At 41.3% G+C, this 16,898-nt stretch overlaps 1 protein-coding gene across 5 annotated transcripts in view; it reads right to left on the bottom strand.

Annotated features, from left to right (window-relative positions):
• PGM3 (phosphoglucomutase 3) overlaps nucleotides 1–16,898 on the bottom strand; it is a 70,992-nt gene that overhangs the window by 49,938 nt on the left and 4,156 nt on the right. For 3 of the 5 annotated variants that reach the window (XM_073626873.1, XM_073626868.1, XM_073626869.1), the window contains exon 2: nucleotides 5,694–5,888. The exons of the other annotated variants lie outside the window; for them this stretch is intronic. In XM_073626873.1, the coding sequence (XP_073482974.1) occupies nucleotides 5,694–5,734 (41 nt within the window). In that variant the 5' untranslated portion in view covers nucleotides 5,735–5,888. The remainder of the gene's footprint in view (nucleotides 1–5,693; nucleotides 5,889–16,898) is intronic. 5 annotated transcript variants of the gene reach the window in all.

Here is a 16,898-nt window from a genome sequence, read left to right on the forward strand (position 1 = left end):
TATGGCTGCAGCCATCTCTTTATCTGTCTCTGTACAACAGCAGGATCAACGTATTCTCACCATAGAATCCAGAGTGGGAGACCTGTACACTGCCCACAATGATATTGTGGATGCAGTCACCAACCACGAACAGGAACGCCAACAAATCTGACTCAAAACAGCCGACCTAGAGGACCGTTCCCGCAGGAACAATATTAAATTCCGGAATATACCGGAAACAGTCCAGCAATCCACTATAAACAAAGTTCCTACAGACCTTTAAGCACAAACCAATCCCTGAACTGTCTGACCAGGAACTGGAAATAGACAGATCGCACAGACTCCCTAAACCCTCTCACCTACCAGCATCCACACCCAGAGATATATTGGCTCGCATTCACTTTTTTTTGCGGAGAAGGAACGCATCATGTATGCAGCAAAAACGTACGGCTAGGCTTCCTGACCCCTTCTCCACCATCACCCTCTATGCTAACCTCTCCAAAGCAACGACTGAAAACCGTTGTCAGTTTGCTACGATCACCAAGGCACTTCAGAACCACAAAATCACCTTCAAATGGGGCTTCACCACCAAACTGCTTATCACCTTCCAGAACAAGACCCATGCAGTGCAAGCCCTCTTGACTGGGGCTCATCTATTGATAAATATATCAACAGATCCGCGCTTACAGACTGATTTACACTGATTTACACCTGCAGCCCCCCTATGTGTGAAGGGACACCTAAGTGATCCCCCAAAAAATAAAAATCAAAGTATAGGGAGTGGCGCTGTGTTAAAATTAAGGGTGTGGCTTGTAAATTAAACAAGTGCTCAAGTGTATAATATAATTACTATTTAGAAGTGAAAAAATTTTGTTATGATACAAAACTCCCAAAAAAAAAAAAAAAAAAAAAAAAAAACACACAACAATATATCCCTATTTTAGTGAAAAATCCTTATTTGGTGATAAGGAAAATTTGCTACTGTATGTGCAAAAAATAGCGCAAATATTAAATCAACACCATTATATAACATATATAAATCTTCTAATAAATATAAAGTGACAAGTGCCAAAAGCTGTGATTATCAAACCATAGTGCATTGGTGTGCAAAAACCATTTACAATAATCGATCATTAATAATGTGTAAAAACCGCAACTATGTATCAAAGAAAATCCCATATACTATTTGATGCAAAATGTTCATAATAGTAATATAATGTGCCGTGCACCAAAACCCCGTAGAAATTGTGCAAAAAGTTCTTCTTTAACCTCCCTGGCGGTATGATTCTTTCTGATTTTAGGTGCTGAAAGCGGTACAATTATTTTGCATGGAAATTTGGCGTTTTATATTGTAGGCCTGTAATTCTTAACAATAACACACTTAAATCTGTCCAAACAAGAGTCTAGTAGATATCCCGGGTATGATAAAGTTTGAAACACAAAAACATAAATTATAATATAATAAAAAAAAAATAATAATTAAAAAAAATAAAAATAAATAGTAATAAAATAAATTTCCCCACAATTCACTATCGCTCAATTCTGCAAGTGTTCGAAATTACTATCGCTGTTTTCTAGCTGGTCTAAAGCCATTTTTGACGTAAAGGGACACTTTCTGGTTGCTATGGACAATCTCCAGTTTCCAGGCAGAAAGAACAGTATATGCAATATAAAACTGCATGCAGGGCATGGGCCAGAGCACTGGGGACAAATGGGATGTGAAATGATTTCATACAGTACTGTAATCTGTAAGATTACAGTACTGTATGTGTTATGCTTTTTACATTTTTTTGAATTTGCCGCCAGGCTCCGCCCCCGTGCGTCGCGACGCTCGCAGGGAACGGAGCCTGGCACAGAGAGGCTTCGGAGGAGGACGGAGCCCACGGACACTGCGGGGGACATCGCAGGATCCCGGGGACAAGGTAAGTAAAGAGGCACCAGGATCCTGCGATGCAATCCCGAGTGTGGCTCGGGGTTACCGCTAATGGTCCTGAATTTTAACCCCGAGCCACACTCGGGAATACCGCCAGGGAGGTTAACGGTAAAGGGCCATGCTGTAATTACTGGTAGTCACCCCCCAATGTGGTTGCACTCACCGGAGCACCCCACCCCTGCAGGGGTACGAGCGTGTGATGTTGATCCTGTCACTCCGGTTGTGTGGGTGCCAGTTTTCTTCCACGCGTCCCAATCATAAAGGCAGCTGCTTGCATACAAGGAGGTGGGGACTTCCTGTCCCTTGATGTAGTAAAAGGTATCCACTTAAGTGTTAAAAAATAAAAAAGGGTTCCACATAGTGTGATTCAGTTTAAAATGCGTTCCTTTATTTGTATAAAACAGTCAAAGAAGACTGATATCACACTAGCGAATAAAACAGTAAATGTTCCCCGGTAAGAGAGAGAGCTCACAGGCTCGTATGCTCTCCACACAATCCGGGGCCGCAGCGTCAGCGTGAACCGCTGCTTGCGTTCCACCGGTCAGATATCCGGAACCACGATCCGCGGAAATGACGTTGTGCGTGCCAAGATAGTCCCGCGTTTCGTCATACGGACGTCATCGGAGGCACTGCCATCTTGGCACTCCCAACGTCCTTTATCGGGGCTGTAGTCATCGCTGCGGCCAATCAGCTGCTAGGCCATGCTCCTATGGTATTTTCCATCGCTACATTATTCTGTGTAGGCCTAATCTACCTAGCAACTAGTTGCTAATTCACACCGCTGATGTGTGAGTCCGACAATCGGGAGCTGATTGGCCGCAGTGATGACTACACCCCCGATAAAGGACGTTGGGAGTGCCAAGATGGCAGCGCCTCCGATGACGTCCGTATGACGAAATGCGCAAGGCGGGACTATCTTGGCACACACAACGTCATTTCCGTGGATCGTGGTTCCGGATATCCGACCGGTGGGAACGCAAGCGGCGGTTCACGCTGACGCTGCGGCCCCGGATTGTGTGGAGAGCATATGAGCCTGTGAGCTCTCTCTTACCGGGGAACATTTACTGTTTTATTCGCTAGTGTGATATCAGTCTTCTTTGACTGTTTTATACAAATAAAGGAACGCATTTTAAACTGAATCACGCTATGTGGAACCCTTTTTTATTTTTTAACACTTAAGTGGATACCTAGTGGGGACCTTTACTACATCAAGGGACAGGAAGTCCCCACCTCCTTGTATGCAAGCAGCTGCCTTTATGATTGGGACGCGTGGAAGAAAACTGGCACCCACACAACCGGAGTGACAGGATCAACATCACACGCTTGTACCCCTGCAGGGGTGGGGTGCTCCGGTGAGTGCAACCACATTGGGGGGTGACTACCAGTAATTACAGCATGGCCCTTTACCATTAAAGAAGAACTTTTTGCACAATTTCTACGGGGTTTTGGTGCACGGCACATTATATAACTATTATGAACATTTTGCATCAAATAGTATATGGGATTTTCTTTGATACATAGTTGCGGTTTTTACACATTATTAATGATTGATTATTGTAAATGGTTTTTGCACACCAATGCACTATGGTTTGATAATCACAGCTTTTGCCACTTGTCACTTTATATTTATTAATTAGAAGATTTATATATGTTATATAATGGTGTTGATTTAATATTTGCGCTATTTTTTGCACATACAGTAGCAAATTTTCCTTATCACCAAATAAGGATTTTTCACTAAAATAGGGATATATTGTTGTGTTTTTTTTTTTTTTTTTGGGAGTTTTGTATCATAACAAAAAATTTTCACTTCTAAATAGTAATTATATTATACACTTGAGCACTTGTTTAATTTACAAGCCACACCCTTAATTTTAACACAGCGCCACTCCCTATACTTTGATTTTTATGCTCATCTATTGAGAACCTGGCAGATTATACCAGAAGACACCTCAGAACCTACAGACCCTAGAGGCCAAAATGCCTACCAAATGGAGACCGGTAGTGCTTATCAGGATACTTGAAGATGCTTACAGCACCCAGTTTCCTTCACACCATTGGCTGCTGAGTACCTGCAGTATCATTCACTTGTACCTATCTGCCCGGACTATTGGCTTAGACCTACCCCATTTCCGGTAGTCTATCTCCCCCCCGGTGTTTTTGCAGTAGTTACTGCCCATTGAGTTTAAGAATTTTCTTTCCGATTCTTATTTTTGAGCTCCCTTTTATTCACCCTCAACCCCTTCCCCATACCAACTGTACCTCGATTAGGCTTGCCGTATCGAAATAACACTTACATAGGATCCTCTCGACCAGCGATACACACACACACAGACCTTACCATGGCTTTTAAAATTATGTCCGTGAATACCAGAGGACTGAACACCCCACAGAAAAGATCTGCACTACTTAGAGGCCAATAACCAAAAAGCCAATATCATTTTTCCACAGGAAGCGCATTTCACAATATCCAAAACCCCCCAGTTCAAGCTGAAAAACTACCACCAGATCTTCCTAGCCTCCAATCCAAAAAAGAATGGAGTCTTAACAGCCGTGCAAGACTCCCTGCAATTCAAAACTACACCATACCATCGCAAATTCCCAGGGTTGATAATTACCATCTGTGATATCAATTGAATCACTTACACTCTAGTCAATATCTATGGCCCCAATACAAAAAACTTAGTTTCTGCAAATGCCTACACAAGAAAGTGACCCCAATAAAAAAAAAAAAAAAAAAGGGGGCAGAATTATCAAGGGAGGAGACTTCAATATAAAAATCTGAGACCATGACATGGACACCAAAATCAACAACCCGCCACCAATGCCCAACACTGAACCCTTTTCTTCAAGCAAATGACCTGTTCAACGTCTGGAGATGCCACCACGAATCAGAGCGGGACTACTGCTTCTTCTCCTCCCAAATATCCTTTTCCCGCACTGACTTCTTCCTAGTGGATAAGCAGACACTCCAAGATATTACAGACTCAGCGATCACAACCATTACGTGGTCTGATCACGCTCCTGTCTCAATCACCATGGGAGAAAGAACAGGACCACCCCGCATCTGGAGACTCAGTGCCTCCCTCCTAGCAGACTAAAAAATTGCTGCGGAACACCACATGTTCTTTGAACTCAACGATCACACAGATATCGACCAAACTGTTCTTTGATCTATATACAAAGCATATATGAGGGGGATCCTTATTAACTTACATAGTAGAATTTAAAAAAAAAAAAAAAACGGATGCAGCAAATTGAAGAGATGCTATCCCAAATTGATTAGAAACAGCAAACAAAAATAATCCCCTTCCCATACCATTGCTAATGAGCTTCTAGACCCGAGACAGAAACTCCGCACCCTACTGCTCTACAAATTTGAAACAAACCTCAAACAAAGCCAATGCCTAGCTTGCCCACCAAGTTAAAGCATAAAGTACCAAATGTAAAATTGAATCCTTACTTCACCCTACCTCTAAGCATTTACTGACCAATCCTCAGGACATCGCAAATGCGTTTAGCGAGAATTATTCATCCCTCTATAACCTAGCCAATGACCCCACCACCCTCCCAACCAACGGACTCGCTTATCCAGGAATTCCTGTCCTCAGTTGACCTTCCATCCATTACCCCAAACCAACTTCACCAGCTATCCCAGTCCTTCACTGAAAGGGGAAACACTTAAAGTGATCAAAACCCTCCCTCACAATAAATCTCCTGGGGAAGACGGTTTCATTAATGAATACTACAACAAATTTGCCAACATCCTCTCCCCACTCACTTCAATATTGCTGCTTCCTCTGGCTCCTTCCCACTGGACATGTTACGTTCGATTATCACGACTATCCCCAAACCAGATAAGGATCCGAAATCCACAGCCAACTACAGGCCCATTTCTCTTCTCAACACTGATGTCAAATTATTCGCTAAAGTGATAGCATTTTGATTGATGCCCTTCCTCCCAACCTTGATGCACCTGGAAAAAACATTGAAAGGAGGGTTTGCCTCATATGAATGACTTAACTGCCCATCCCGAATACATATGGTAAAACAAGATTCCTCAAAAATGGGATTTTAAATGGACCACAGGCAGTAATTCGTAAAAGATTAACAAATGTAAGTTTTTGCTCCAAATAATTCCTGCTGGTAATGGCATTCTCCATGCCAGTAGTTTTCACCCAAAGAATTTGGTTTGAACAATACAGTTTGGCCAATACTTACGGGTCAGATGAAACTGCTCGGATGAAGTTACACTCAGAAGGGAAGCTGACAAATTGAGGTCCAGACTCCTCGCAAGAGGATACTCTAAAAAATGCCTTTAAAAGGCCTTCAAAAAAGCGTCATCTAAAACAAAGGCAGGAATTATTATTTGGAGCAAAAACTTCGAGAGGCAAGGATAATCAAATTTGAATTATCACTCGCTTCTCGAACGCTTCAAAAATATCACACAAGTATTGGCACGTTCTGGCTTTAGACCCCATGGTGGGTCCAATGTTGCCCGAATGCCCAGCTTTTACCTTTCGTAGAGCCAGTTCACTATGAGACAAACTTGTCTCTAGTGAATTTAAAGAGGAAGTAAACCCTGCAGTCCCTATGTTGCTTTTCATAGATTTCTTTTTAATCACTCTTTAGCAAACATTACATGGTCCAATAGCCGATTACTTAATTTTTTTCTAACTTTGAAAAAAAATTTCTATCAAGATTAGGCGGCACAATCTTCAATATTGTTTGCTCAGCCCATGTAGAATATAATTTCCGCCCTTTCATGTTTCCCTTCAACATAATCTCGGGCATGCGCGATCTGACATTACTGCGGTAACCGAGCACCGCCACTCATAGCTGACCTGCTGCATAGTTTTTGTGCCTTATTAACGGGTAAATACCCATTCTGGGTATATGCGTGCCTGTTTTGCTGCAGCTGATCACCACGCTAGGATACAGAAGGTTTACTCCCTGTGTGACGTCACATGGGGAGTCCCAGGATGCTGGGAAACACTTTGCACGATTTAACAGCTATGCCGCTTGAAGAGGAAATGCAATTCACGGCACCCTGTCAATAGATGAACTGCACACAGAGTGTGCCGTAAATTAAAGGAAGGGAAGCGCATGTGCCTGTGACGTCATTAAACAAAACGGGACAGATAACAAAACTAAACAGGTAAGGAGACAGCTACAAGCAGCAATCATTAGTGTTTATGAGGATTTCAATACAGTAAAGTTGTTTGGGAGGGTTTAAACCACTTTAAGGGTGGGGAAAGGGACCCATGCAAGAGGTATGGAACCTTCAAATGTGGGGAGCGTCCGTATTGCCAATCGCAAACTGCTTCCCAACAAAAGTCATTTTCACCCCAAGACATTATGCAAACTGCAAAAAACTCTCGGGGTGGTGTACTTGCTGCAGTGCCAATGCTTTTATGTTGGAAAGTCTAAAAATGAATTATGGCGTAGAGCCTATCAACATATTGCAAGCATGAAGAAATGTAATACTGATTTACCATTGGGACGACATACTTCTTGCTTTCATTTGTGTGTACATAGCACATTTTACATGGGCAAGTGATGAGGTAGCCTACAAAGTTATTCGAACATGGTAGGAATTCATCAATGGCAAAAGTATTGCCTTTTTGGTCGGAAAAGGTCTTTTGTCCATGGGTCACATGTGCACAAGTAAGGCATTTTCTTTTGTGACATTTATACATTCCAACAAGTAAGAACATTTTGGGAATGGAATCCAGAAGGGGTTTTTTGTTGCGCAATTTACTGGGGGCTATGATGTTTTTGACATTATTAGCTCTTATACCAGTTTCGGATCATTGCACAGGATCCCCCAATGTTTATCAAGGGTCTTTTTGATGGCCCAGTGCTATTATATTGATGAACATGGGACCTTTTCAGTAGAAGATGGGTCTACTTTGTGACTTTCTGCGATCATGTTATCCTCAGATGAGACTCAATTGAATATTTTTGGAGATATTTTTGAAAGGCTGAATTGATGTCTTCTTGATGACCTTACTCCAGGAACTTTTTGCAAAGGACTTGACTCTGAGCTTTGTAGTCTTCAATAGCGCTACAGTTGTGTTTTAAAAGGCAAAACTGACTATAGTATGATGTTAATCCATTTTTTGTGGTGGCAACTTTTCTTGTGTAGATAGGAATTCCCGGAGGTGGGTTTGGAGTCCTTGAATGTATTTTACAATCTTTGTCATGAAAAAGTTCAAGGTCTAGAAAGACAAGCTCATTCGGGTCGGTCACAGATGTGAATCGTATACCAAAGGTTTAGTTGTTGCAATATAGGAGAAATTTTTGAATGAGGTCTGTCTCCTTGCCAGATGACGTCATCAATGTATAATAGACCACATGACATGAAAAGGGATTCTCCGCTCAGATGTGGAGATCCTCCCAGTATGCCATGAAAAGGTTGGCGTAGCTAGGGGCAAAGCTAGTCCCTATAGCTGTTCCTCAGATCTGCAAATAGTATTCCTGTTCAAACTCAAAATAATTGTGATGAAGAATGAACTTTAAGAATAAACATTGCTTGTGTGGGATGTAGGGTTTATTTTCCTAGGAAGTAACCGACCGCCTCTAATCCAATATCATGTGGAATGGATGTGTAGAGCGAGGTGACATCTAACGAGACCCAAAGGTAGCTGGTGTCCCAAGTATATTGATCAAAGGTGTCAAGTAGGTGGCTTGAATCCCGTATATAAGCTGGAAGTCGTTGAACAATAGGTTGGAGGAAAAAATCGACATAGTCAGGTGGCTCGTGAGGCCATCTATAGCTGTTATGATGGGTCTCCGAGGGGGGTGGAGTGGGTCCTTATGGACTTTAGGTAAGTAGTGGAAATACGGGGTGGCAAAGAAGTTGGGACATAGAAATGATCTTTCACTGGGATTCAGAACCCCATACATGTTTGAAACTTGTCTCAATCATTTTCCTGGGGTCCTCTAGGTCTGGGTATTCCACATTGGATAGATCTCCTTGATCCTGTTCTGTCCATAGCTCTTGTAGGATGTCCAGAGCAATGGCTTCTTGGGATTCCAAGGGCTCCATGAGTTCTGGAGTATCTTTCTTCTTTAGGCATAAGAATGAATTTTCATTGGTTTTTGCTCCCCTGATTGTACCATTAGACCTCTTCATGAAAGCAACCCTGCATTACTGAAGGTCACAGCCATTCAATCTATTCCCCATTCCCTACCTGATGGATAAAGATTTTTAAAAAAAAAACTGTGTGCCCCAGAGACTTATTGGATATTCAAAACACAATAGTCTCTCACCTGAAGGCCTGAATAAAGAGTTGGAAGTCAGCACCTTCTAAATCTTCCTCCCTCCCATTGGATGATCCCCAGGATCCTCCCCTTCCCCACTGCCCCCCCCCCCCCAGTTTATGCTGTCCCCAAAAATACCCCCCCCCCAGGGCATTTTCACATGCACGCTTCTTGTTATGCGTACAGGGTATCGGGTTTGCAACAGACGCACACGCAGTTGCTCCCACACGTGTAATTTGCCATGTGCTACTCGATATCTACTTTCATGGGTACATAATCGACTGATTAATTAACTCACTCATCTATGGCTACAGTCACGATATTATAAAAGTCATTTCGAATAATGTTTTTCATTATGATTATCTAGTATTTTCCTTTTCCACATTCCCATTTTTTCGTATACAAAATATTTCTATTTCACTTCAAATTTTATTTATTTTTTTCTTCTAAATGTCCCTCTTCCTGGTAATTTATTTATTTATTTATTTTTTTATTTTCAATATACCTTATAGACCCTTATGAATTCTCCAAAACCGTTATCTTCCCATTCGAATAACAAGCCAACCTTTATTTGAATTACAGTCACAACTCACGTACACTCATTGCTGTAACCTTCTACCTATTGGTATAGTTATCTCCCAGCGGCGACATGTTCATGTGCATTTATATGTATACACATGTATCGCTGTTGCATCTAGTTCATTTTATGAATCCTTTTCACCTTTTTTACAAGGTACACACGCAGGCATTTACCCACCTAAGACCTATTCCATCAAATGTAATAGTAATAATATATTAATATTATTAATACATTTATTATTACACATATATTACAGATTTTAAATTAGGTCTCTAAGTTGTACACTTGCTTTTTAACAATTACAGCATATAGCTTTTTAAATCCTCTTGTCATCTGACACCGCTAATTGCAGCTTAGAGTGGGTTAATTGTATCCTCTATATCAGGGATATGCAATTAGCGGACCTCCAGCTGTTGCAAAACTACAAGTCCCATCATGCCTCTGCCTCTAGGTGTCATGCTTGTGGCTGTCAGTCTTGCTATGCCTCATGGGACTTGTAGTTCTGCAACAGCAGGAGGTCCGCTAATTGCATATCCCTGCTCTATATAAATGTGATGTGACTGTTAGAGGATCAGCTGATGAAGAAGGCGAGGCCGTGCCTTCGAAACGCGTTCTGATTGGCCAGACAGCGTGTGGGCAGCTCCCCAGTTTGACAGTCCTAGACCACTCCCAACCAGAGACACACAGCCGACGTCTCCATGAGGCTCATCAAGGCTCCAGCTGCGGCTAATACACAGCACTCGTGGATCCCTCAATAGAGACTTTCCGGCAGTCCTCCTGTGACACTGCACGGGGAAGCTCCCACCTGCTCTAGCACTCTGCATGTGCTCAAACATTTTTCACGTGAGTTTTTAAGTGTTTTATACTTATATACTGAATACATTCCTAAGCTGTTTAAAGGATTGGTTTGGCACTTCTCTCTCCTCCTTTTGCTTTCCTTTTGTTCACAGTATTCAGGTTCCCCAGCCTGCGCCTGAAGCAGCCTCGCTCCCTTTAGAGACCAATTTTAAAGGGGTTCATCCCCCAGAACTTTCAATCCAATTACCATTCACATGGTTGTACCTTCATGTATCAGCATGCAGATGCATGCCTTTTCATTTAAATTTTAAACTTTAATCTTTTCCATCAGATGGTTTAGCACTGAACATTATACCAACATTGTGTATGTGTTTCCAAGTTGGATTCATACCTGATAGACAAGTTCCCGATGCTACCAGGAGGGTCATCGACCTAATCCACCCAATCTCGAATGACTTCTCTGCTCCTATCCCTGGACGCAGAGAAGGCGTTTGATAGGGTGCACTGGGGTTTCCTAGAAGCAACACTTGAAATTTGGCATAACTGGATGGCTCCAAGCAGTGATACTTTCCCTATATTCCAACCCATCAGCTAGCATACAGACAGAAGGATTACTATCCAATCCCTTTGGGATCTCTAATGGCAACCGCCTAGGTTGCCCCCTATTAATGGAATCCCTAACATCTAAAATTAGAAATGACCAACGCATCTCCAGAATCTCTTGTAGTGGTACAAACCACAAGATCAGTCTCTTTGCAGATGACATTATCCTCATGATCTCCAACCCAAGCCACTCCCTACAGGCGATCCAAGAAATACTTCAATTTAGCGCGGTATCATTGTACAAACACTTAACTCCAACAAATCCCTTATCCTCCCACTACATCTTTCCGACAGACAAGAATCTTATCAAAAAAAATAAAATTTCCCCTTCACATGGGCTAACCAATCTATCCCATACCTAGGGATTAAACTCCCCATCCCCAAACCAACTCTACGTTCTAAACTATAGGGCATTGCAAAAACAACTCCCTGAACTACTCAACCAAATGTGAACTTCTGGCCTGTCCAAACTGGGGAGAATAGCATCTCTTAAGATGATTATTCTGCCCAAACTTATACACCTGTTCCGCACGGTAGTGATGCTGGTCCCTCTCACTTTTTTCCCCCTTCAATACAAAGACAGATCAAAAAATTCATACGGGTTAGAAACCACCTAGATGTGCTCACCACATATTAGTAAGACATCACAAACGGGGCGGAGTAGGGCTTCCCAACATCCATAAATATTACTTTCACTGTTCCACAGTAAAAAAAAAAAAAAAAAAAAAAAAAAAAAAAAAAAAAAAAGAATTAACCCTTTACAGTACCGATTTTTTGTACTATAAAGGGTTAATTTTAGTTTTTTTAACCCCATTATTTTACTAAACGTCTTAGGTCTGGTTCACACCTATGTGTTTTTTGCAGAAACGCACTACACTTCATTTAACATGGTTTCCTATGGGACACGTTCACATCTATGCTTTTTTTTTTTCAGCCGCTGCGTATTTGCAAAGTGTCAAGGACTTTTTTTCAAAAAACTGTGCTTTTTTGGTTCAATATACTTTAACCACTTGCTGCCCGCCCACCGTCATATGACGGCAGGACGGTGCAGCTGTTATCCTGGGCTGCCGTCATATGACGGCGCTGCCTAGCTCGGGTCCCGGTGCGCATGCCCGGCAGCCGCGATGTCCGCCGGGCACCCGCGATTGGCCGGTAACCGAGCAGGACCGTGGATCTGTGTAAACACACAGATCCACGTCCTGTCAGATGGGAGGAGACCGATGGTGTGTTCCTTGTACAGAGGAACACCAATCGGTCTCCTCCCCTTGTGAATCCCCTCCCCCCACAGTTAGAATCACTCCTTAGGAACACATTTAACCCTACAGTGCCCCCTCCTGGTTAACCCCTTCATTGCCAGTCACATTTATACAGTAATTAATGCATTTTTATGGCACAAATCGCTGTATAAATGTGAATGGTCCCAAAAAAAAAAAAAAAAAAAAAAAAATCGCAGTCACGATAAAAATCGCAGATCGCCACCATTACTAGTAAAAAAAAAAAAAAAAAAAAATTTTATAAAAATGCTATAAATCTATCCCCTTATTTTGTAGACGCTATAACTTTTGCACAAACCAATAAATATACACTTATTGCGATATTTTTTACCAAAAATATGTAGAAGAATATGAATCAGCCTAAACTGATGAAAAAATTTGTTAAAAAAAAAAAAAAAATTTGGATATTTATTATAGCAAAAAGTAAAAAATATTGTGTTTTTTTTCAAACTTGTCACTCTTGTTTTGTTTATAGCACAAGAAATAAAAACCGCAGAAGTGATCAAATACCACCAAAAGAAAGCTCTATTAGTGGGGAAAAAAAAAAATGATAAAAAATTCATTTTGGGTACAATGTTGTATGACCGCGCAATTGTTATTCAAAGTGTGACAGCGCTGAAAGCTGAAAATTGGCTTGGGCAGGAAGGGGGTGAAAATGCCCTGTATGGAAGTGGTTAATGGAGCAGCTGCAGAAAAGCATGTAGTGTGTTTTTGCAGCAATTTGTGTTTTTTTTTTATCTGCCCAACAAAAAATTGGCCAAAAAATGAAAAAAAATAAAAGCAAATTCACAGCAAAAAGCACCACAGAAACAGATCAAAAGCAAACTGTATAGGTGTGCACCGTGCCTTATGCTGGCCACACGGATCAATTTTCAGACGAGAATATTCATACGAAAAATCTTTGTACATTCACTGAATGAAAGAATGTTGTTTGAAAATTTCACTTCCTTTTAGCATTCTGTTTTAAAATGAATGTTATTTCTGAACGAAAAACACACACTGTCTAAAAATTCATTTAACCAAAAGTTTTCTAATTATTTCTAGATTTTCCCCATCAGTGTGGTTGAAAACAAACGTCGATTTGACCCCACCAACGATTAGAAAATCGAACGAACGTTCTTAAAATTACTTTTAAAAAAAAAAAAAGGAGGAAGACATTGTTTTTGTATGGCCAGCATAATATATAGTACAGTTCCGTTTGAAAATCTGCAAAACAGTCTTCAACTTTTTTTTTTCCCTTTACCACTTCAGCCCCGGAAGAATTTACCCCTTCCTGACCAGAGCGTTTTTTGCGATTTGGCACTGCGTCGTTTCAACAAACAATTGCGCGGTCGTGCAATGTTATACCCAAGCAAAATTTTTTGTCCACTAATTAGAGCTTTCTTTTGGTGGTATTTGATCGCCTCTGCGGTTTATTTTTTGCGCTATAAACAAAAACAAAAACCAAAATATTTTGTACTTTTTGCTATAATAGAGCCCCATTTTTTTTTTTTTTTTAAAGCATTTTTTTCTCAGTTTAGGCCGATATGTATTCTTCTACATATTTTTGGGAACAAAAAAAAAAATTTTGCAATAAGTGTATATTGATTGGTTTGCGCAAAAGTTATAGCGTCTACAAACTAGGGGATAGATTTATAGCATTTTTATTTATTTATTTTTTACTAGTAATGGCGGCGATCACCGATTTTTAGCGTGACTGACATTATGGCGGACACATCGGACAATTCTGACACATTTTTGGAACCATTGGCATTAATACAGCGATCAGTGCCATTAAAAATGCATTGATTACTGTAAAAATACATTGGCAGTGAAGGTGTTAACACTACGGGGCAGTGAAGGGGCTATGTTCACTGGGAGGTGATTCTAACTGAAGGGGGAGGGGACTAATTAGAGGAAGTGATGGATCGTGGTTCCTAGCTATTAGGAACACACGATCTGTCACTCCTGTCAGAACAGAACAGGGAAGGGTGTGTTACACACACTCGTCCCTGCCCTGTCTCTCCTGGTCATGATCGCTCGTGGCCGGCGGTCATCGCGACCATCGGCCACAAGCATCGGCACCCCCGCTGTGCAGCGGGCGCTGCCTGCTACACAGACCCCACCTGCCCCAGTATAACTGCGGCAGCTGGTCCAGAAGCGGATAAATAAAAAAAATTCTGAGTCTGATGATATTTACCAGCTTCAACCTCTAATAGTATATACAGTATATCTCCTCTGTCATTCTCAAAGTGGATTTGAGATTTTGCTCCCTAACCATATAGTTGGTTATTTATATTTACTGCTGCATAGAGATACTGTATTTATCAGCGTATAACACGCACCCCCAATTAGGAGCTGCACAATTAATTGTAAAAAAAAAAAAATTTCGCAAACTCGATTCACACCCCCCCCATCCATATTGCTGAGTCTGCCGATTCTTTTATATAACAAGTGGAGAGACTATCTGCTCACTCAGCTGTCAAAAGAAAACATCCTGGCAGTCTGCCAAGTTTAATTTTTTTTTTTTTTTTTAAACAAACAAGTGTATTCCTTTGATCTAAGAAGGAAGGTTAGTTACAATGTTTCATATTCTAAACTTGGCAGACTGCCCAGATGTTTTCTTTTGACAGCTGAGTGAGCAGATAGTCTCTCCACTTGTTATATGAAAGAATCGGCAAACTCAGCAATATGGATGGGGGGTTGTGTGAATCAAGATTGCGATTTGTTTTTTTTTTTGGTTTTTTTTGTTTTTTAAACAAAGTCCAGGCAGTCTGACAAGTTTTCAACAACCTGTAAAGGCAGGAAGTTTAACTTAAGGCTAGGTTCACACTGCTGCGAATTTTATTGCGAATTTGAGCCGCTGCGATCGCTCAAATTCGCAAGTCATTTTAATAACATTGTTTTCCATGAGTGCTGTTCACATCAATGCGTTGCGAATTTAAGCTGCGTAAAAAAAGGGTCCTGTCCGAGTTTGATCCGTGTGCAATGCGAATTCAGCTCCATAGATTGCAAAATTTGCAGTAGAATCGCAAGAACACACAAAGAATTCGCAATGCAAATTTGCAACGCAATCGGATCAAAATCGCGCTAAATTCGCACTGCAGCAGTGTGAACCTAGCCTAAAGTCTAAATCTTTTTCTGACACCTTTAAGTTAAAATATTTTTTTTGCTAGAAAATTATTTGGAACCCCCAAACATTACATATATTTTAGCAGAGACCCTAGGGAATAAAATGGCAACTGCTGCAATATTTTATGCCACACTGTATTTGCCCAGCGGTCTTTCAAACGCAAATTTTGGGGAAAAAATACACTTCAATTAAAAAAAACGAAAACGCCGCAAGAATCGTGATCTATCTGCTAAGCAAAAAAAAAAATTCTTATTCTCATTTTAGTCAGAATCGTGCAGCTCTAACCCCAATTATAAGAGGGAAGTTTCAGGAAAATAAATATTTTTAAAAAATAAGCCACTTTGAAGCAAAATAATGGTCAGTGAGCATCAATGCAGCCTGATAAGTGCCCATCTGCAGCTTCAGTGCAGCCTGATCTGTGCCCATCTGAAGCCTAATCAGTGCCCACCTGCAACATTGCTTCTCACTGCAGCTTGATCAGTGTGCATCTGCAGCCTTGCCGAAATATAGGCTGCCACCGAGGGGAAGGAGGGGACGAGCGCTGCCGGAACAGAGCCGGATCTCCTGTGTACTCGGCGTCATGCCCAGTCCCGCCCCTTGGCCCGGATCCTATGATGGACATAACGCTGGTCCAATGTCCAGGGGGCGGGACTGTACGTGACTGCGAGCCAAGTACACAGGAGATCCAGCTCTATTTCGGCAGTGCTTGTCCTCCTTCCTCGGTGGCAGCCTACATCGGCGTATAAATGCACACACGATTTTCCCCCTATTTTAAAGGGGGGAAAAAAAAAAAAAGTGTTCTATGCCAATAAACAGTATTTAAGAATAAATTGCCTTTTTTTTTTTAAACTTTACATATTAACTAAATTATACACCACTTTTAAAAGGTTATTAACTGATTAAATCGATCGAAACAATAAATCGGCCAACTAATCAATTATGAAAATAATAGTTAGTTGCAGCCCTACCACTGGTGGCACCCCTCCCAGAAACAAAATTTGATAGATTACAGAATCTCTACCTCCTACATCTAATACCTTGCTAAGCACCCTCCTTACCATCCTACCTATGACATATTCCTTTCCATCAGTCAAAGCATCACAACTAGCTTGGAAGAAACACACACTTGATACATTGGTAATCAAGTCTTCTATACCCACTCTATCCTCCTTAGAGCTCCAATCAGTTTAACCCCTGACCTCAAGATCCAGCATTGGCACACATATGAAATTAATGCTCTATCGGACATCACCAAAAGCCTTCAAAGACATCCAAACCAAATTCCATCTCCCAGACTCTGGAGTCCTATACATATATGAGGATCAACCATTACCTTAAGGCTTCTAAACTCCC

The sequence above is a fragment of the Aquarana catesbeiana genome, linkage group LG04 (genome assembly GCF_042186555.1).
Source record: "Aquarana catesbeiana isolate 2022-GZ linkage group LG04, ASM4218655v1, whole genome shotgun sequence".
Taxonomy (NCBI): domain Eukaryota; kingdom Metazoa; phylum Chordata; class Amphibia; order Anura; family Ranidae; genus Aquarana; species Aquarana catesbeiana.